The sequence below is a fragment of the Rana temporaria genome, chromosome 11, assembly GCF_905171775.1.
Source record: "Rana temporaria chromosome 11, aRanTem1.1, whole genome shotgun sequence".
Lineage (NCBI taxonomy): Eukaryota > Metazoa > Chordata > Amphibia > Anura > Ranidae > Rana > Rana temporaria.
Window position 1 is genome coordinate 71,154,312 of NC_053499.1, and position 22,065 is coordinate 71,176,376.

Sequence of the window (22,065 nt, forward strand, 5' to 3'; positions counted from 1 at the left end):
GTTACAGAGCCAGGGAGGGGAGACCGATGGTGTGTTCCTTGTACATGGGGAAAACGCTGGGTCACCTCCCCCAGTCAGTCCCCTGCCCTACAGTTAGAATCACTCCCTAGGGAACACATTTAACCCCTTGATCTCCCCTTAGTGTTAACCTCTTCCCTGCCAGTCACATTTATACAGTAATCGGTGCATATTTATAGCACTGCTCGCTGTATAAATGTGAATGGTCCCAAAATAGCGACAAAAGTCTCTGATTTGTCCGCCGCAATATCTGAGTCCTGACAAAAATCAGATGACCGCCATTACTAGTAAAAAAAAAATGACATAAATCTGTCCCCTATTTTGTAGGCGCTATAACTTTTGCGCAAACCAATCACTATACACTCATTGTGTTTTTTTTTTTTTTCAAAAAATATGTAGAAGAATGCATATCGGCCTAAACGGAGAAGATTTATTTTTTATTTTTCTCTATTGTGATTTTTATTACAGCAAAAAAAATAAATAAATATATATATATATATATATATATATATATATATATATATATATATATATATATATATATATATATATATATATATATATATATATATATATATATATATATATATATATTTTATTTATTTATTTTTTTGCTGTAATAAAAATCACAATAGAAAAAAATAAATCTTCTCCGTTTAGGCCGATATGCATTCTTCTTCTACATATTTTTTGGAAAAAAAAAAGATGATCAAATACCACCAAAAGAAAACTCTATTTGCCCGGTATTGAAGTTGTTAAAAAAAAAAAAAAAAAAAAAAAACTTCCCATGGGATTATATGTGCATTTACTTATTTCAGGAATAGTGTTTACACGTAAAAGCATTTTTTTTGTAGTCGTTCAAACCCTGACACTTCTACTGGATGCCGTCATCTTGAACGTGTTGTCAGCAGACTCTGAGCTCTATAGTATACCCTGCAGCTATATTAATGGTTGTGTAGAAAGGTGAATGAAAGTGCAAGGCCTGTACAGGCAATAATTGGATAATGCCAGAAGAGAGGAGGGATATGGCATGCAGGGAGGGAGGGGCTGTGCAAGGGAACTGACTAGTTCAAAGGCATACTGCAAGTTAATGAAAAATCTTTTATGGAAAGGAAAATGCTGCAAGTAAGCATTTAAAGTGGTGGTAAACTGCGGCATTGAAAAAAATATCCCCTGCAAAGGAAATTGCATAATGTGCTAGTATTGAATACTAGCACATTCTAAAATACTTGCCTTGAAATGAAGCACACCAGCGGTGTGCTTGACAGGGCTTCCATCTCCACCAGTCTTTCTTCCTGGTTTGTGGGCTCTGACAGCTTGAATGGCTGAGCAGCAATTGTATCACTTCTGTGCATGCGAGCGGGAGTCACGGGCACAGCACAGTGCTCTGAAGGAGGGGGAGGGGTATGCTGTTCCTTCAGAGCGCATGTGTCGTGACGTCACCGGCTGCCAAAAGAGCGAATCTCCCTAAACGTGCATGTTTAGGAGATATTAATTTTACCTACAGCTAAAAATCACAAAACAGACTTTACTACCGCTTTAACCACTTCCATGCCGGGCCTTTTTTGGCACTTCTCTCCTACATGCACAAATCATAATTTTTTTGCTAGAAAATTACTCAGAACCCCCAAAAACTATGTTTTTTTTAGCAGACACTCTAGGGAATAAAATGCCGGTCATTGTAACTTTTTATCTCGCACGGTATTTGCCCAATAATTTTTCAAACGCCTTTTTTTTGGGAGAAAAAGGGTTTCATGAATTAAAAAATAACAAAACATTAAAGTTTGTCCAATTTTTTTGTATAATGTGAAAGATGAAGTTACGCCAAGTAAATAGATACCGAACATGTCACGCTTTAAAATTGTGCACACTCATGGAATGGCGCCAAACTTCAGTACTTAAAAATCTCCATAGGCGTCGCTTATGTTTTTTTTACAAGTTACGAATTTAGAGTTACAGAGGAGGTCTAGTGCTAGAATTGTTGCTGGCGCTCTAACGCACGCGGCGATACCTCGCGTGTGGTTTTAACGGCGTTTACATATGTGGGCGGGACTTGCCGCTATGATCGTTCTTATGGTACACAGGATCGCCGGCTGAAGAGATGGATATCTGAATGATGCCTGTAGCTGCAGGCATCTTTCAGATATCCCCACTGAAAGTCCAGGACGTCCTATGACGTCCTTGGGCGGGAAGTGGTTAAAATACTGTTAATTTTTTTTTTGCTTTTTTTTTATTTATTTTTTTAGTTGGTGACAGTATCCTTATCGAGCACGCAGATCTAGTAGACTGTATGGTTAATATTAACATAAAGCATATTTTTCATGGATAAAGAAAAGATAAAATATGATTGGCTACTATAATACACGGTAGGGCAGTATAGTGACAGGTTAGGACGGTATGCTTGAACAATGTGCTTAGTCACTTGCAGCATTGCTGGATAAGAACACTCCTGGGGCTGCTGTTGTCTCTCCTCAGCTTGAGTAAATGAGTCTTTGGGAGGAGTGGAGGAGGCAGCCACACTCTATGCTCCGCCCACCAACTTCAGCTGCCTCGGGAGATATTTAAGATCCCAGAGGGACAGACTAACTTGGTTGGAGGACAGGGGAGTTGCAGGCAACCTCCCCGCACTGCTGAGCCACCTGATGGACTTTGGCCAAGATGTAAGGGAACAGAGAAAGTGCAGAGGCCCCCCCATGCAGCTGAGGCCCCTGGGCGGTGCCCAGTCCCTCCATCGATGTGGCCCCACACTCCCCCCTCAGCTTATTTATTTTTCTAATGTGAGCAGACTACTCCTGACGAGTACTGTACCTTAATTGCTCTATGAATAAACACTATACATTCTTTTAACAGCTTTGAAGAACTCTTTGGGAAAAAACATAATTATTCCACTGGTCCTGAGGAATACTGTGAGAGATACCAATTCTCTGAAAACAGTAAGTGAAAAATTCATATTACATTGTGTGTGTGTGTTTGTTTTTCTTTTGTATTCACAAGAGGATGAGCCTTTGCTCCAGTCTGAGGTCCAGAGCGTCCCGGAGCAGGTTTACATCAAGGATGTCTCTGTACATTGCTGCATTCATCTTTCCCTCGATCCTGACTTGTTTCCCAGTCCCTTGCCACTGAAACATCCCCACAGCATAATGCTGCCAACACCATGCTTCACTGTAGGGATTGTATTGGTCAGGTGATGAAGCGGTGCCTGGTTTCTTCTACATATGACGCTTGTCATTCAGGCCAAAGAGTTCAATCTTTGTTTCATCAGACCATAAGATTTGGCTTCTCATGGTGTGAGAGGCCTTCAGGTTCCTTTTGGAAAACTCCAGGTGGGCTGTCATGTGCCTTTTACTGAGGAGTGGCGACTCTACCATACAGACCTGATTGGTGGAGAGCTGCAGAGATGGTTGTTCTTCTGGAAGGTTCTCCTTTTCACAGAGAAATGCTGAAGCTCTGTCAGAGTGACCATCGGGTTCTTGGTCGCCTCCCTGACTAAGACCTTTCTCCCCCGATTGCTCAGCCTGGCCTGGCGACCCGCTCTAGGAAAGGTACTGGTGCTTCCAAACTTGACGGATGATGGAAGCATCTGTGCCTCTGGGACCTTTAATGCTACAGACAATTTTCTGTGCCCTTCCCCAGATCTGTGTCTCGATACAATCCTGTCTTGGAGATCTAAAGACAATTCCTTGGACATCATGGCTTGGTTTGTGCTCCGACATGCACTGTTAACTGTGTGACCTTAGGTATTTTGCCTTTCCAAGTCGTGTCCAACCAAGTTGTAGAAACATCAAGGATGATCAGTGGAAACAGGATGCACCTGAGCTCAATTTTGAGTGTAATGGCGAAGGCTGTGAATACTTATGTACATGTGATTTTTTTTTTTCCGTTTTAATAAATTTGAAAAGATTTTAAACTTTCACAATGTCAATATGGGGTATTGTTTGTAGAATTTTGAGGAAAATAATGAATTGAATCTATTTTGTAATAAGGCTGTAACATAACAAAATGTGGAAAAAGTGAAGCGCTGTGAATACTTCCGGTCGCCCTGTATATAAGTTACTTGACTGAACTTCAGTTTCTTTACATGTTCCTAAATGCTTATTGCACCCTTCAATCTCTCCTCTCTGGTAGATGGAAGCTTGCATGTTATACTTGAACTGAATGTTGTGCTCACGGTTCTCATTCACAGGGCACTGGAGCTCAGTGTTTTTGTGCTTGGGGCTCCAAATACATAGACGTTTTACGCTGGAGCTTTCTGTTACCATATACATTTTCATTTTAAGAGCCTTCAGGGTGCTGAATCTTTAACAAGGAACTGCCATAGTATGGTAATGTGCCAGTCAATTTTAAGGTCTTCTCTCAAGTCTGTGCTCTCTTGCATTTCTACCACTTTTTCACACAAAATGAGCCAAAGTGCATAACCTAACTTTTTGGCAAGTGGATATGTTATTTGCCACCTATCCTCCATTTTATTTACTACATTTACGCAGATTATTGTTAAAGCCCAGCGCACAACTCTCCTGTTATTAAAAGATGTACCTGGCAGGGCTGTTTTTTTCCCTGTTTTTTTTTTATCTGCTCTTGCTAATAAAATTGTTGGGTTCTGTAAAGGACCTACAAATTATTAATTGGGGACCTGCACATTTCTAGCTGCCTAAAATTACCAAACTGATCCTGTTTTCAATGAGCTTTTTCCATTCATTGTTCTGTCTTGAAACACCAACTCCAGTTCCATTGGTTTCACTCTGGTTTTCTTTGATGGTGAACACATCTGAGAGGTCTCAACTAAAGCTGGTGTAGAGCTATCCCCATAGGAGCTGCTGTAATTTTTACTTTTTCCCCCCAATATTAGTGCTAGGGCAGACAGGCAACCGTTTTTTCATCCCAGCTCATTGATCAGTCAATTGTTATTGCTGAACAACATGGAGAGGGTGTGGGGTTATATGAGACACTTTACTATGCCTTCCTGGACAGTATTTATGCAGAAACAAAGGACGATGGCCAGAACTGAGTCCTTCTAAAAGCAATCGTTTAGTTACCACTGGCACATAATAAATATAATGCACAGAGGACTAGGACGCTGAGCTCCGATCAATACCTACAATGTCACAGGTTTACTGGATGCCTTGTTTCAGTATCTACTGAATAGTCTTCAGTGCAGGAGAGGTTAATATGCCCACAATGCCACAGTACAGCCAGATCCTTTCCAACTTCCACCCGGGCACTCTTCAGTGAACTGTCAAGACCCAGTTATGCCACAGCTGGAACCTCGATGAACATCAGCTTGAATAAGTGGAACTGCTGCAGGGGCTGCTCATTTGATTTTCCATCTCACTATGTTATAGAAATATCTATATGCGGGAGGAAAAAAAATCAAGCTTCTAGTCTGTGAGATCCACAACAACCCAAAGCAAGTCAAAAGCTGCTCCAATGAATAAAGAGGAGCCAGAAATAACAACATTTACCTAACATTTTAGCAACCTATCTAGGAGGGTGCCTACGCTGGGTATATACTAGCAGGATTTTTGTTACACTATTTTAGTTGTAAGAATATTTGCGTTTTTTTGTAAAGTCCTCATTAATGGGGGCAAATTGACAATCGTTTTCAACCACAGTAATGAGAAGATTTGAAGGAGCAGGATGCAAATTTATTTTCGAATATGCGGTATACTACTTTGCTTCCAAAATGAAATGTTTTTGTTTTGAAATTCTACTAGTGTATACCCAGCTTAAGTATTCAGGTTGTATCATTGGGTATAACGCACATGCCAACTATTCAGAATCGCAACTATATATAAACAACCCCCCCCCCCCCCCCAGTTTTATAAATCTCCAGTGGTGACCTTCGCTAATGCACAGATTTACTCCTCTCCTACACTCAATGTTTCATGCTTCTGGGCCTGCAACACTTTGAAAATGTTGTCACTTGTGGTGGAGCTTTGTTTTGGTGACCAGCTTCTAGAAAGCTGTTGAATGCTACTCCATTTGGCATACAGTACCTAAGGTAAATTTGGTCTTTTGATGACACACTGTGACACTTGCATGACATACCTAGAATATTTCCTGGACCCTAGATAAACACAGCCTTGTTTTTCAATGCCAGCTCAGCCATGTCAGCATGATATTGATGCTACTATGTGTGTGTGTATATGTCCTAAAAGAGCAGCGATATCGCAGTATTTCATGTAGTGCACTACAGATGAGACCAGAGTTCTTTTTACGGCCTTTTTATGGAGTTTAAAACTCAAGGTAAGGAGGGTATGTTTTTTGTTTTTTTTGTAGGTACACAATATAATTCGGATGATCGCAGAGAGAAGCTTTATTTAAAATTCTACCAGCAAATACAGGATGAATACCACAAAGAGAGGCCGTCAGACTGCACAATTGTGGCTATCAGCAAGGAGCAAATGTAAGTAAGCTTGAAATGTAGTATGCAGACATGGGATCATCTTCTCTGTTCTCTAAATAGATTGTTCTCACAACAGGAAAATGTATCCTTGATTTAAGTTGAATTGCTCTTATAGGAGTAAACTTTAAAGTGGACCCATATTTCTCTGAAAGCTTAACTCAAAAAACAAACATCATCCGAACTGTTGTCAATAAAAGCTATAGAGCGGATTTTTTTTTAAAATCTGCTTGAATACTCAGAGTTTTATGCCGTGTCATGTTACCAATGCTAAAGGGCGACAGTCAACCAGAGCTGGCTTTGCCTGATCATCCCTGATGGCAGAGACCAAATGACTAGTGACTGGGCAGACAGCATGTCATTTTGGTATTCATTTATTTTGTAATTTAGAGGTAAGCTAAACAAATTATCTGTAAATTTCAGATTGCTTTATTTCGGGTAAAAATTTCTTTAGCCTCTTTGTTATGGCCCGTTTACACGTGCATCAATCCCCTTTGCTTAAGCAGACTTTAAGCAGTGTTTTTAAAGCCTATTACTGCCCTTCAATGCCTTCCATGCATATTACATTGGGCACTACAAAGTGCAGCACACATAGGTGTGTTAAAAATTAAATGGCATGTTATTTTTAAGAGGCATTGCGCCCTCTTATTAATTTCAGTAGTAGTGTGCTGTAACTGCACCTTAACCGCATTGGCTAGGCATCTATAAAGTGTTAGCTGGATGCTGGGGGGAGAGGCAGCAGAGGTACCTGTATCCCAGAATGCCCTGGGATAGTACAGAAGGCTAAGGTAGAACATCTCAAGGCTCCTCCTGCTTGTACAGAGCATTCATGTGATAACACTGTTTGTTCTGTGTACAGGTAAATGTATCGAGCCAAGCCAGCAAAACTGACCGTATAGGCAGGAGCAGAGGCATTGAGAATTATTGCCAGTGGCAAAGCTTTTTGTATCAAAGTGTTGGTATGAGTAAGCGACGGTGCCAGGAAGTGCCATAAAAGCTGATAATGTATCAGTACTCATCGAAAATACGGAACAGCACCCAGAATTATATGGCCTAATTATCCTGAGCTATTGTGATGCATACAAAAATAAAAGAAAAAATGATACGTCACCAAGCAGGTGGTATTCTAAGATCCAAGCCAAGTGTCGGAGATTAAAGCGTACAAATCCATCTTGCAGAGAATTTCCGAAAATGTCTGCCATCACACATAACCTAACCATGCTTCAAAGGATATCATTTCCTATACATCACTTCCCTTTTTAGCACTTCCCCTTAAACAAACAAAAAAAAACAATGCTTTTAAGGGCATATAAAGAAGAAATATACCCAAAGCTTGTTTGGCTGTACTTCTATGGATCACAGGAATGCAATTTGTTTTTCATGCCTGTGACCCGTTTTCAGCAGAGAGCGGACCAAAGTCGGCTCACTGCTGACGTAATCGATTCAGTCCAGGCAGCATGTCCTCCCGACCATGGAGTCTGGATCGCTGAGACGGCCACTCCATACCATCCACAGCCCACTACTCCAGTGAGTGAGGGGGGGAGAAGAGCAGAGAGCTGTGACTGACAGTCTGCAGCTCTCTGCTCAAGGAGCTCTGAAAACCTGAGAAATCGGCGGTGTTTGATCGCTTGGTTCTCAATGTAGAGGCACTGGGGGACAGATGCAGCATCAGACCGATGCCGCATCTACTTAGGTAAGTGGCATGTGCAAGAAAAAAATTGAGAGCTGCTCTATTCTTCATAATCAACACAATTTTTAACGACCCTTTAAATTCTACTAAGAAATTTTTGCTTATATGGAACGCCATATATTAACCCCAGCAGTGCTCCCTCAGATCTACCTATGTGATCATACTTGCTGTCAAATGCATTAATATGCTATGGCCCATATTGCTGGTCATTTGATGTGATCTAATGAACAATTATCAATAGCTGTGTACCATGAAGGTTTACCCGATTTTGGATCTAGAACAATTGTTTTGGTAGGCTCTAACACTGGGAGGCTCTTTTTGTTGCTTCAACAGGTGATAACTCCTCTTCATCTGAATTTGTTAACATTGACAAACTGGTCACAATACATATTCTCAGTCTTATGAACGTACAGTAAATGCATCTTGTAGGCCATTTTAGGGACCATTCACATTTGGTGATTTAGGCTCGCAGACAGAATTGATGTGATTCTGCCCATGATTCCAAATCGCGCTGCAATAGTGGCAAAATGCATCACATGTTAGGGTGCTATTAATTTTTAATGGCACCTAAACGCAGTCCATTTTTGCTGCGATTGTCACTTGGCAAATTGAATTCGGTAAAGCATGTCGCCCAAAAGAAGCTCCCGTTCCTTTTTGACCAACAAGCTCTGCACAATGCGGTTTGCCAAGATTTATCATGCAAAAATCACAGCAAAACCACTTCACGTTTAGGTGCAATTAAAAATGAATGACACCCAAACACTGGTGGTTCATTTTTCCACTATTGTAGTGCGATTTGGAGATTCGGGTAGAATCATGGAAATTCTACCCAGAGAATCCCAAATCGCCAGATGTGAACGAGGCCTTTTTGAATTGGTAAATCTAAAGGCAGTCATTTTAGATAATTAAAGAAATTGTGGTGGGAAATTTTTTAGGTGCATAAGAGTGAAAATGAACCACATAATTTTTTTTTTTTTTTAATATTAAAAATGTTACTGAAAACATTATGGCTTACATAAAATACTACATTCCTCATCCTGCAAAGCTAAACCATTCAATAATGGAGTAGAGGCACTATCGGGTCATACAAGATGTCAATATGCTGATAATATATGCTGACTATATGTAGATAATGCGGTTCAATGTAAATCTTCCTCAGATTAGCATCAGATTGGATGATTATCTCGCAAATATAAAAATATTGCGAAGTCCACAAAACAAATTAAAAACAAGGGTCCATGAGAGCCGGTTCACACGGGCAGCACGACTTGCCGAGCGACTCGGCAAGGTGATCTGCACACGACTTCAGAGGTGACTTTCAAAATGACTTCTGTGTTGAAGTCAATGCAAGTCGCCCTGAAGTTGTCCCAAAGTCGTACAGGAGCCTTTTTCTAAGTCGGAGCGACTTGAGTCTCTCCTATTAAAACGGTTCCATAGTACAGAATGGAGAGCGACTTTTCAGGTGGCTAAGGCTCAATTTCAAAACCTATACTGACTCATTTCTAGCTCCGTGCATTCAAAAACGCAAGAAAATAACTACAAACTTGCTGGTACTGAGTGGCCACAGCCTTGGTGCCTCTTTATCCCTCTATCTTGGGTCTTTGCTGAAGAGACTGGACACCGCAAAGACTTTTGGACAGATATCCAAGCCCAGATAAAAAATATATTGTATCCACCTGGATACACTACACCAGTGGTCATCAACCCTGTGCTCAGGGCCCACTAACAGGCCAGGTTTTCAAGATAACAGAAATGCATCACAGGTGATATCATTTGCTGCTCAGTGATTGCAGTATTCTAGTCTGCATCTCCCCAAGGAAATACATAAAACCTGGCCTGTTAGTGGGCCCTGAGGACAGGGTTGATGACCACTGCACTACACCTTCACATCCAGGCAATGTATAGTCTATCCCAGTTTTTTTCTTATTTCTTCCCCAAGGGGAGGTTCGGACAAAACCCAATTCAATCCTCTGCATCTTTGCTTTTATGACTATTAATGGACCACATCGATAGGTTAAAATTGAAACCGAGACTGCAAATATATGTGGAGATATTGGCGTCTGTACACCTTTTTTTTTATCATACCTGCCACCTATTGCGTTTTACATATATGCTAATAAAGGCACTGCTATACCCCAAATTACAATATCAAAGCGGAACAAAATAAACTTATAACGTGTATCACAAATAATACCATAACGTGCATCTAATACATAAACAATTGCAACACTGCAATATAAAGTCCATCGTGTTTGTGATGTACCCAAATATTAAATTATATATTGCAATAGTGGAACTTTTTTTTAAAGTCCAGCGTGATGTATTATCTACCACTCTTGATGATATAGTGCTCCGAAGAGAATGCTTCCATTTTTTTTTTTTTTTTTTGTGTGCCCAGAAAAGCTTATTGTATGCAGAAGGTGAAGAGATTCTGGTAAACTTATAAGTGGTCAAGATAAGTGTGTGTGTGTGTGTGTGTGTGCATCTCCAGGCTTCTCCACTCTTTAGCAATACTCGGGGTAGCCTCAGAGTTCCCACCCAGATAAGATTGCAGGTGTGAATGGTTTTAAAAGAAAAAAGCCTGCAATAGTGTAAAATTCTTAAAAACGGAGCATTAAACAGAAAACTCTAATTGCTCTTTGTCTATGTTGGATACTGGCTGGAACTATTTTCTTAAAGGCTGAGACTTTCTGAACCATGTGACTGCAATTTATTTTGTCAAATGTGTTTTGAAAGCTGAACTCTGTCTCTTCACTAGAACTGAATGAAATAAGTCAGTCCCAACATAGATCATGCTGCTATATCATATTGCCCTGTTATCTGCAGATCCTCTGATATTGTGGGTTTAGTTGAGTCTTTGTGACAGTCTGTATCCTTTGGATGTAGACTGAGGGTCTTGCAACCACTCCCTGATCATTTTTTAGCCTAACCCCCCCCCCCTGTCTTTCAGAGTCTGCAAATTATGTAAATGCCTTCAGAGCTCTCATGGTGGGTTGGATGGAATGCATCCTAATTGGCATTCAATCCCAGCCAGTCACACTTACAGGAAGAGTTCAAACCTCTCAATTCCCACCCCTTCATACACAGCCTGTTCTTATAGCTGTGCTGCTGCTGGCAGGATTGAATGGATCACAATTAGAATTCAAGGCTTCCCAGGTAAATATGCCGAGCAGTGTATGCCATACCATATTGAATATTATTGACATGGCACCCAAAATTTACTGGCATAGCCAAGTTTTAACTGCCATTTCCAAAAGTTACAAAATTACTTTTTTAACCACTTGACCACTGGGCACGAAAACCCCCTTAATCACCAGACCAATTTTCAGCTTTCGGTGCTCTCACAATTTGAATGACAATTACTCCGTCATACAACATTGTACCCGTCTGAAATTTTTGTCCTTTTTTTCACACAAATAGAGCTTTCTTTTGGTGGTATTTGATCACCTCTGCGGTTTTTATTTTTTGCGCTATAAAAGAAAAAAGACTGAAAATTCTGTAAAGATAAAAAAAAATTCTAGTTTCTGTCATATTAGCAGGTTATTTCTCACACACAGCATATGTAAATTACAAATTACACCTCAAAACACATTCTGCTATTACTCCCGAGTATGGCGATACCACATGTGTGAGACTTTTACACAGCGTGGCCACATACAGAGGCCCAAGATGCAGGGAGCACCATCAGGCGTTCTAAAGCACCCAGGCCAATTCTGACATTTAGTCTCCTACATGTAAAAATCATCATTTATTTGCTAAAAAATTACATAGAAACCCAAAACATTATATATGCTTTTTTTTTTCAAAGACCCTAGAGAATACAATGGCGGTTGTTGCAACTTTTTATCTTGCACAGTATTTTCACAGCAATTTTTTGAACGCGTGTTTTTAAAAAAAAAAAAAAAACTGTTTTGTGCTTAAAAAAAAAAAAAACAGTAAGGTTAGCCCAATGTTTTTGCATAGTATGAAAGATGAAGTTACGCCGAGTAAATAGATACCCAACATGTCACCCTTCAAAATTGCACACGCTCGTGGAATGGCGCCAAACTTTGCTACTTAAAAATCCCCATAGGCGACGTATTGCAGAGTATGGGGGGGGGGGGGGGGGGGTATTGCAGAGTATGGGGGGGGGGTATTGCAGAGTATTGTGCAGGGAGGGATGGCTGGATCTGTGACTGCAATTGTCACAGATCCAGCCCACAGTGCTGCTGCTGCCACCCGCTCCCCCCCCCTCTCCTCTCACACTGTACCGAACGGACCGTAGAGAGAGGAGAGGGAGGAACCGGCGTCATTACATGGCGCAATCACGTGGTAAGGAGCCGCTTCCATTGGCTCCTTACTGCGATCCTTGTTGCTGCGGGTCCCGTGGACCCGGCGAGCGACGGTGATCGCGCCCGCTCGGGCGCGCGAATCTGATTCTGCGGGAGGACGTATATTGACGCCCTCCCAGAGTAAGGGAACCGCCTTGTAGCCGTATTTCGGCTATAGGGCGGTTACCAAGTGGTTAAGTGCACATTTTAGCATTTGGGCTACAAACAAGAACAATTTGCAACTAGCAATGTGATTTTTTTTTTTTTAAAGGTAGATATTAAGGCAAAAAACATTTATTTAATTTTCAATATAGTAAGTAAGTGGCTTGGGTGGCACACACATAAAATTGACTCTCACTGTGACACTGACAGCAGTGTGCAGCAGCACAGATCACTGGCACGTCCCCTCCTGAGTCACAGTGACAGTCTCTCTCCATGCCAGGTGGTCTTTAGTCCCCTCCAGTCCAAACAGCACTGACCATCCCGCTCCCAGCTTGCCTTGCTTCCGTCCTGCAGACCCGCACACAAGGCTCTGGCCGCTCCACTCCCTTGCACCATGACACGCCTCTGCAAAACCCATCCCCCACCAGTACCACCCAAACACACTATAGCAGGCACTTGGATGGTCTCGGCCGGCTCCGGACCCAAGCTTTGCATGCACAGTTCTGAGCCAAGTGTCGTAGCCATTTTTTTTACTGGCAAACTTTTCCTCTTACTGGCAGGAGTAAAGTGCCTGTTTTTTACTGGCTGCCAGTAAAAATACTGATGACTGGCAACACTCACAGGGAGAGTCCCACCCCTCAGATCCTGCCCTCCCGGAGCCCTGCTCTCTGTGAAAGCGGTTAATTTAAATGCAAAGAAAACCTCTACATAACCTCTCACAGCCCTTCCTCTGTAGTTTTGCAGTAAGCCATTATTCTTTGGCATGCTGCAGGACAGGATACATTTACACCTGCTTTGCAGACTGAAGAGTGATCTGTATTTTTGGACCCATCCACCTCAACTCCCAGAACTGCTACAAGGGAGTCCCATATTCTGCTCTGAAACTACAGAGGCTCAAAGCATGATAGGACATCCTAGACACAAACTTGCTTTTTACAGCTATCTAAGGTAAGATGCAGATAAAATGACAGTGGGGTTCGGATTTAATTTACATGCACAATGCTTCTGTTTTGGGGAGAAAAAGCTTGAGTTGTGCTTTAAGGGTTTTACAGTATTGCTGGCTTTTTTCTTTTTATTAAAACACAACTGCTAAACTTATCTGGGTGTGGAATCCTACTCTTTGGAGCGCTATCATTTTATTTATTACAGGTACTTGTTTATCATTTCAAGACTGCTGGGTATTATGCTAGAATTTTATATTGCAATATTGGAACTATGTATTGGGTGTCTTAAGGCACACTTTTTATTGTAGTCTATGTACACCACTAACATGTCGGACTTTATATTGCAGTCGTTTGTGTGTTAGATGCACTTTCCTATTGTATTTTCTGTGATGTATGAGTTTATTTTGTTTCACTTTGACATTTAATTGGGGGTGCAGCGCTGCCTTTATTAGAATATTTTATGTATGTTTGTAATACCCAAACATTGGGCCAACTGCTTTAGCACCCCCTACTTTATTTTTTTTTTTAAAGTGGACTATGTCCATATTTACCAAAAGATGCAGAAAGCTTTTATTTATGTTGCATTACTTTTATTGTAGTATGCTTTCTATTCATGGTACTTTTAGAACTTTGGAGTTCTCAGTGCTGTCGCTGAGTGCACAATGTGAAGTGTCTTTTGATGTGTCCGTTGTGTAACTCTACATTTGCATCTTTTCGATGGTCAAGTCTGTCTTTTATCTTGTAAACTATGGAAACAGAAAGATTATGTTAAAAAAATTAAATTAAAAAAATAAATTTGAATTCCAGCAAGTCTAACTTAAGCCAACACAGAATGGGGGTGGCACAAGGATTGCTGGAGATGCTCCCTGATAGGGCATTTGCTATACATTAGTATGTAATATTGCTATACATAGACTGAAGAGATATAACACAAATTCTAAAACCCACATGTGGTGGGGGTTTAAGTAGAAGCTCCTAAAGATGTCCCCAGGCGGAAAGCCCTTTATATAGCTCAATCTTAAGCAGTAGCATAAAAAAACTGGGCAAGTGGGGTTTGATGAAAATTTGTGTTTTTGTCAAACCAGATCTGTCAGTTTACTTTACATGGGCTTGTTGACTACTACTGCTGCTTCATGTGGATTATTGTGTGGTAAGATTGAGGATGAGGGATGTAGCATTTTATGCCATCCCTTGTTTTTTTAAGTAAAACTTTTTTTAATTTTAATAAGAAACACATTTGTATTTCCTTATGACAGTTGTCCACTCTTTGCCCAAAAAGTCCCCACCATAATGTTTTTTTAATTTTCTGTCCATTTAGGGATGTTGGCAAATAACGGCATTGAATAATCCTCCAATTGTTCTAATTATTATTTTAGTGTGTGTTTTTTTTTTTTTTTTAACACACACTACATAGAATCCGAACTATGGAATTGGAGATTTCAATCACTTTCTAAAGTGTGAGAATTCTGCATGTTTTATATTAAAGCGGATGTGCCATGGGGAAAAAATATTAAAAGCCAGCAGCTACAAATACTGCAGCTGCTGACTTTTAATATTAGGACACTTACCTGTCCTGGAGTCCAGCGCTGATCGCAGCAGAGCACGAGCGATCGCTCGTCTCTCTGCTGCTCCCCCCGCCATCCACGCTGAGGGAACCAGGAAGTGAAGCGCTGCGGCTTCACTGCCCGGTTCCCTACGGCGCATGCGCGAGTCGCGCTGCGCCCGCCGATTGGCTCACACGCTGTGTGCTGGGAGCCGAGTGTTCCCAGCACACAACGGGCGACAGACGGGAAGTTAGAAAAACCCGTCTTTTGCCCGTAGCGTGTGGGTGCAAATACCTGTCTTTAGACAGGTATCTGCACCCCCCTCCCCCCTGAAAGGTGTCAAATGTGACACCGGAAGGGGGGGGTTCCGATCAGCGGGACTCCACTTTAGGGTGGAGAACCGCTTTAAGCGGGTGTTCCTTTTTTTTTAATGATAATGGAAAGCTGTGACCCTTTTAGATCTATGTGTATAAAACTCGGTTTTGACCGAAGCATGATGTTATTGATTCAAATCACGTTGGTTTTTATTTGATCTCTTAAAGCAGAGTTACTCATTGGCTTTTTACTTACCTCAGTAGAAGTTTTGTTTTCACTGTACATGCAGCCACTGCAGGGCTCTGGGTATTTTGAATGCTGGTGACTTTCTTTTCTCACTGGGGCGGGAGCAGTATAGCGCCGCTAAAAAGAGCGGCGCTATACCACCGGATTTGCCGCGGGATTCGGCCGCTAGCGGTGCGGTATTAACCCCCTATAGCGGATAATGGGTTAATACCGCCCGCAATGCGCCTCTGCAGATGCGCATTGCGGGCGGTATTGCCGTGGTTTCCCATTGTTTTAAATGTGAAGGAGCGGTATACATACCGCACCGCTCCAAAGATGCTGCTGACAGGAGATTTTTTTCTCTCCTGCCAGCGCATCGCCTCAGTGTGAAAGCCCTCCGGTTTTCATATTGAGGTTGCTGGGCAGGAGTTTTTCAGGCGGTATAGCAGCGCTATCTTTAGCGATGTACCGCCTGAAAAACTCTGCCGTGTGAAAGGGGTCTAAGGATGCTGGAACTTGCTATCAATAACACTGGGGTTGCTGCCGCCAAAGCTGGAGAGTGCAAAATTTATTAAATATTATTATTGTACAGGATTTACACTTTAATACAGTAGGAATCAGAGGGCCCTGCTTGTTGGAGCTTACAATCTGGTGCAGCTGTGTGTGGTAGCCAATCCGCTTCTAACTTCAATTTGTTCAATTAGGCTTTGGCAATAAGCTGATTTGGTTTCTATGCAGAGCTGCACCAGGTTTTGCGTTCTCCAGTTTTAGTAAGTAAACCCCACTGTTTGGACTCTGATCATATGACTAATGCAATTGCAAAGAGAATGCAAAGAACATGTGTTTTTTTTATTTTTTTATTTTAAGACTTTACTAGATGATACTTAAATTTCAGTAATGTACAATACAGTAAGTATTGTGCATACAACTATAAAGTTCTTCCTGTGCTTTTGGTTTAACTTTTCAATTAAATCTCAAAAGTATCTTCATGTAAACAAAAAACACCTAGCATTTGAACTCGGCGGACATGTATAATTTTCCTGTTAGGCTTGATTCGCACCTTTGCATGTTGCTTTTGAGCGTTTTTGCGGTGCTTGCCTCGTTTTTTGACACCCGTTTTTATCGCGATTTGCGTTTTTTTTTTTTTTTTTTTTTATATATTTTTTACATTTTCTTAAACAACCAGCTATAAACAGGTTTAAAAAAAAAACACAAATCGCGGTACTTGAGTTTTGGATATGGGTCCATTGAATTCTATTACATCCAAAACACTGCTTTTTGCGGGGGGAAAAAAGACCCTGACCCTTTCCAAAAACGCAGAGGCACAAAAAAAGCATTGATGTGAACATATTCCATAGGAAACCATGTTAAAAAAAAATTCCTGCATTTCTGCAAAATGCATAAAAAAACGCATTAGTGTGAATGGAGCCTAACTGTCCCCCTCGCCAACCTCTATTGCTCTTTGTATACAGCCTTTATTAGTACTCATGCGCTGGTGTGCTTTAAATAGTACTTTTATCTATATTATATAAAACATGTTTTAAACGTTCCATACAACTCAGACAGTTTCCAATGCGATAACTTTGTTTAGTTACAAAAACAATTATTTTAAAAGCAAAACTTTTTTTTTTATTTTTTGATTAAAATTTTCTCTGTTGCCCACTGTCACTAATTTAAAACCTGCATTGCCAAACAAATTGGTGGCTCTAGCAAATTCCAGAATTGTTTTAAAACAAATCATAAATAAAATATCACTGCAGATTTGCAAGAGACTAGTGTAAAGGGCGTCCCTCAAAATACACTGCAATAATGACCTGTATCATATGTGGACATTTTAGGTATGAATTCTCTTCCCCAAACATCCATTTTAGGACCATTTCGCAGAGCAACATATACAAGCTTCCACTTTTATCAACCAATTACTACAACACATTTTCATGCAACAGAATACATTGTTCTTGAGTAGTCTTTTTATAAAAAAAAAAAAAAAAAACATAATGCGTTTTAAAGTCTTAAGTAATACACACAACTTATGTACAGATATAACATCTGTTAGCATAAAAAATGTATGGTTAATGGTATTACCATAAGCAAGATATGTGAGTTTAAATCCGCTAAGTAGATTCTATGTGCATCAAAACAGAAGGTGTAGAAAAGCCTGTCCCCTGTCAGCATGCTGCAGAGTAGGATCCTTGCCCCCAGCATGCAAACAATGATTTGTACGGCTCCCCTGCTGCTGAGTATGGCTAGCAATACACACATAGATTTCTCTCGTAGGCTGAACCAGCATAATCGAATGGGTTCCTCCATTCAACCTAAATGGCGCGGATGAAGGAATACTTGCTGCTGTTCTATTCAGAGCCACACCACCCACAGTTGCTTGAATACCTGAATCTGATAGAATACAGTCACTGCTTGGCTGACAATTTTCCACCTGGCTCTTTTGATTTTGAGTCTGGTGGTCGCTCATTGATTGCAGAACTATAGGTCTGACTCAGGAGGGGTGCATATAAAGACCACTGCTTCCCCACAGAGGGCAAGGGTTGTACTTTGCTGATACTAGCAGGGGGCTGGCTTTTCTGTTTAGCCCGTGGCTGCTTTAGGCCCCTTTCACACGGATGGCTGTTTTGCAGCAGTTAAAAGCATGTAAAATGTTTTGTAAAATTCAAGGCTCCAGGCACTGCGATTAGCTGCATTTGTACATTGCGATTTCATGCGTTTATGTGCAGTTACATGCGGCCGCGTTTAGCTGCCGTAGTCCTTCCCATAGCAACCCTTTTTTATTTTTTTGATTATGATGTGCTTCCTGTTTTTTTTTTTTTTTTTTTTAAGCTGCTATCCGCAGTTGACAAAGACTTGCGATTATGTGTATATAGCTGCGCTACATCGCACCTGGATGCATTCAATTCTATTTTTTCTATTCGCACCAAACCGTATGTAACAAAATCGCAGCTAAATGTTGTGTGTGAATGGGGCCATAGGAAAGCGTTGTGTGCTTTTTAGCTGCGGTAGAAAAATAGAAAATCCGCAGCTAAAAGCACCATTCTATCCGTCCGTGTGAACGGGGCCTTCGACAGCAAACTGAAAGACCTTGAAAATTGGTTTGATGCACCTGGAATTCAGTTGATTTGAACTTTTGGATCAGTTTAGCTTTAATTTTAATTCATATTTTTTTACATCTTGTTGAAAATTTTCATACTGTCTGTTGAATCTTATTTTCACCATTTATCATACTGGTAATTATGTGATTGGCAATACACTACAAAAAAGGAGGTTCATTGGGCAGATAGAAAATGGTAAGGGACAAGTCATTTCACCAGTTGACATTGGGTACCAGGGAAGGTCCAGAACTTTTTTTTTTTTTTTTGCGTCCTTCAGCTTGGCATCTTAGCATGAGATGGTTTTAAAAACATTATGTGCAGACTGAAAAATGGTGTGTATTGTTTCTTTTTTAAATTGGTGTGTGAGATACAGTATAGTGAGTTGGTGTATTTCTGAGGAGGCTAAACTGTAGGGAATTACAATTAATCCAAGCTGGTTTGTTGGAGCTAGGAAATCTAGAATCCAGTGTCTCAAGAGGGGATTTTTAATTACACAGGTAAAGAAAAGTTTTTGAAAATGATCTATTACATTTGATCACAATTGGCAAAACGCACACACACACAGTAAATTATATTCTATTTTATCTTATATTTTTAATGTACTGGTGCAGCCCAACTGCAGGCCAGGATTTCTAAAAAAAAAAAAAAATTCTACCTCCATTTCCTCTAGCCTTCTTTTCTCCCTCCCCATCTATCTTTTTCTTTCTCCCCCCTTCTCTTTCATTTTCTCTCTTCCACCCCCCTCCTTTTTTTTATTTATTTTTTTTACTCGCTCTAGAGGACAAAAATATATTTTTTACACACTCAACAGCACACAGTGGGTGGGACCAGAATCTGCCCCCTGGAAGTCTAGCAGGGTTAATTGTTGAAGATTTAACTACATTACAATGCTGAAGAATCTGTGTAATTTATGCTGTTTGAATATATTTTGCGTTTTTTTTTCTTCTTCATAAGGTCCTCTTCTTTTTTTTTTTCATATAAAATTTCACTTATTTGCCAAAGCATTTAGCAGATCTATTTTTCTTTTGTGTTACTACATGTATAATGCAAGTTTAAACAGTCCATGGGTGCATCATAACATTTGCGATGTAAGATCTTCATGCATCTTAAACGGTAAATCGCACCACATACATTATTATTTTTTATTTTTTTTTATGTAGTTTTAATTCCTTTCATTGTTTTTACATCTTTACCCAACATTAAAATGCAATCTACAACACTTTTGCACATCACAGTTATGCTTAAATTTTGATCACCTCACATTAATTTATTTTTTTGTCCCATGTGCTAGAACAAAACATCACAGTCTCAGTGTTTAAAATCGTGTCGTCTGTCACTTGCCAATAACCCTCATTTTCTCTTTTTAAAGGGAGTACGCCACTGCCATAGGCCATCGATTGCAGGATCATGGCCTAGTGGTGGAGATGATTTACTTGACAACAGAAACTGGTCTTACACGCGCCCTCCAGGAGGTTAAAAATGACGGCTCCCCGTTTTGCATACTAGTTGAGCAATCAAATGTAGCCCTCTCCTCTTGCACTGCAATCATTCTTCACGATTCTATCAAAAGTAAGTGTAGAGGTACACAAACTCCCTTCCCAGACCCAAACACTACAGAAACTTTTCCATTCTAAACTTTATAGTAAACACACATAAAATGCTAATGCAGGTACAAAAGGAGACCTAAACATTTATTTCAGATGGACAGTCCTTACTTATGAAGTTGGAGACAAACTGCACTTACAATAGGCAAATACCAAACCGAGCCACCCCTGATAAACTGTGCTCACTCGACTGCATAGGTAATGTGGTTGACAAAACGTATATTGTATCTGCACTATCCATAGATCAGAATAGGTAGGACCTTTTTACGCAGCATAAATGTGATTTACACCCTCACTGAGAGGTTGCTTACTAACCTCAAACCTAAACGGTCTTTTGCAAATATGTGCATGTGCTGATTTTTGTGAAATTTTAAAGCTCTGCTCTCTCTTCCTAATGTGGAAGCAGAAGGGGGTTGCACTGACAGAATGTGGAAAATTGTAGAAACGTTTGCTTATAAAACATTGAATGGGCGCCACACTTACTGATGCTATCTAGGTAGTAATTTTTTGGGGGATTTCTTGACTGCTTACTAGTTTCAAGGCAGTAAAACTAAACTGCCCATAACAACTATACAACCTATAAGTCAAAGGATGGCATCTCACCCTTAGACTTGGTGAATAATTTTGGACCTATACCAGTATTTCTGGACAAACGATCTGCTGTACAGCTGGGAGCTTACCAACTAGCCAAACCTCCCTGTAACTGGAAGTGGAAAATTCCAAGTTCTATTGTCATTACCAACAATAATGGCAAATCAACCTAGAACATAAAATATAACATCACTATTAAACCAATTTAGCAATTGTTTATATATTTATGGATTCCAATTAACTTTGCAGATTTGAACTATTACCTCTACCTTTTTTCTTTCTATGTGTTTTGAGCATGGTCAATCATATACCCAAGCCAGAATAAACATTGCATTGTTTACAAGCTGCAACTGAAGACCAGTGTTGAGAACAAGGAATACATCTGCTCTGCAGGCCTGTAGTTTAATGTTTTCCTTGCTAAGAGCTTTACATCTTTAAATTTAGAATTTTATATGCACATTATTGCAGTAATGCCAGACAGCCAATTGTGCTAAGCAAAGTACATATCTACTTGGAGCCCCGATGCCTACCTTGTACTCTATGCTGCTTGGAAAGTGGTACAGGTAGAATCTGCCAGCTATTTTCACCCCACCCCTGTATAGCTTTTGCATAAACTACCGGTAGGTAGGTTTTCTGGGCCACCCTTTCAAGTTTTGCAGTGTTGTGAGGTTGTATCACTCTGCGGGTGATCTCAATGTGTGGCTGCCCTCTGTAGACTTTAAAAAAGCTAACAAACAGAAAAAAACACTCAATGTGAAGTAAACCTATTTTCAGAATGAATGCAAGATTTTTCAAAAATGTATTAACACTTCCCACTAGATATTCTAAATTGACATTTGCTGTATGAGTCGCTATGCATATACATTTTTTAGGGCTAATTCTTTCAAGCGTCTGCACTGTGCCTAGAGCTATTTTATTGGTTCTGCTTTTTCCAATGTTGGACACATTGGTCTCCAGCATCTCAAAGTATTTACAGCACTTCACTTCTTCCAAATTTTGATATGTTACATCCTTATTCCAAAATGGATTAAATGAATGTCCTCTTAATTCTACAATAAATACCTCATAATGACAATGTGAATTTTTTTTTTTTTAATCTTTGTAAATTTATTATAAATAAAAAATAAAATAAATCACATGTACATAAGTATTCACAGCCTT

At 40.2% G+C, this 22,065-nt stretch overlaps 1 protein-coding gene across 5 annotated transcripts in view; it reads left to right on the forward strand.

The window, feature by feature from the left end:
- Positions 1 to 22,065, forward strand: part of LOC120917435 (nuclear receptor coactivator 5-like) — an 84,164-nt gene that overhangs the window by 39,044 nt on the left and 23,055 nt on the right. For 3 of the 5 annotated variants that reach the window (XM_040328724.1, XM_040328725.1, XM_040328726.1), the window contains exons 5-7: positions 2,869 to 2,951; positions 6,295 to 6,421; positions 20,079 to 20,278. In XM_040328724.1, coding sequence (XP_040184658.1) covers positions 2,869 to 2,951; positions 6,295 to 6,421; positions 20,079 to 20,278 — 410 coding nt within the window. Of the gene's footprint in view, positions 1 to 2,868; positions 2,952 to 6,294; positions 6,422 to 20,078; positions 20,279 to 20,409; positions 20,512 to 22,065 lie in introns of all 5 variants that reach the window. The other 2 variants (XM_040328721.1, XM_040328723.1) reach the window with 1 other exon arrangement.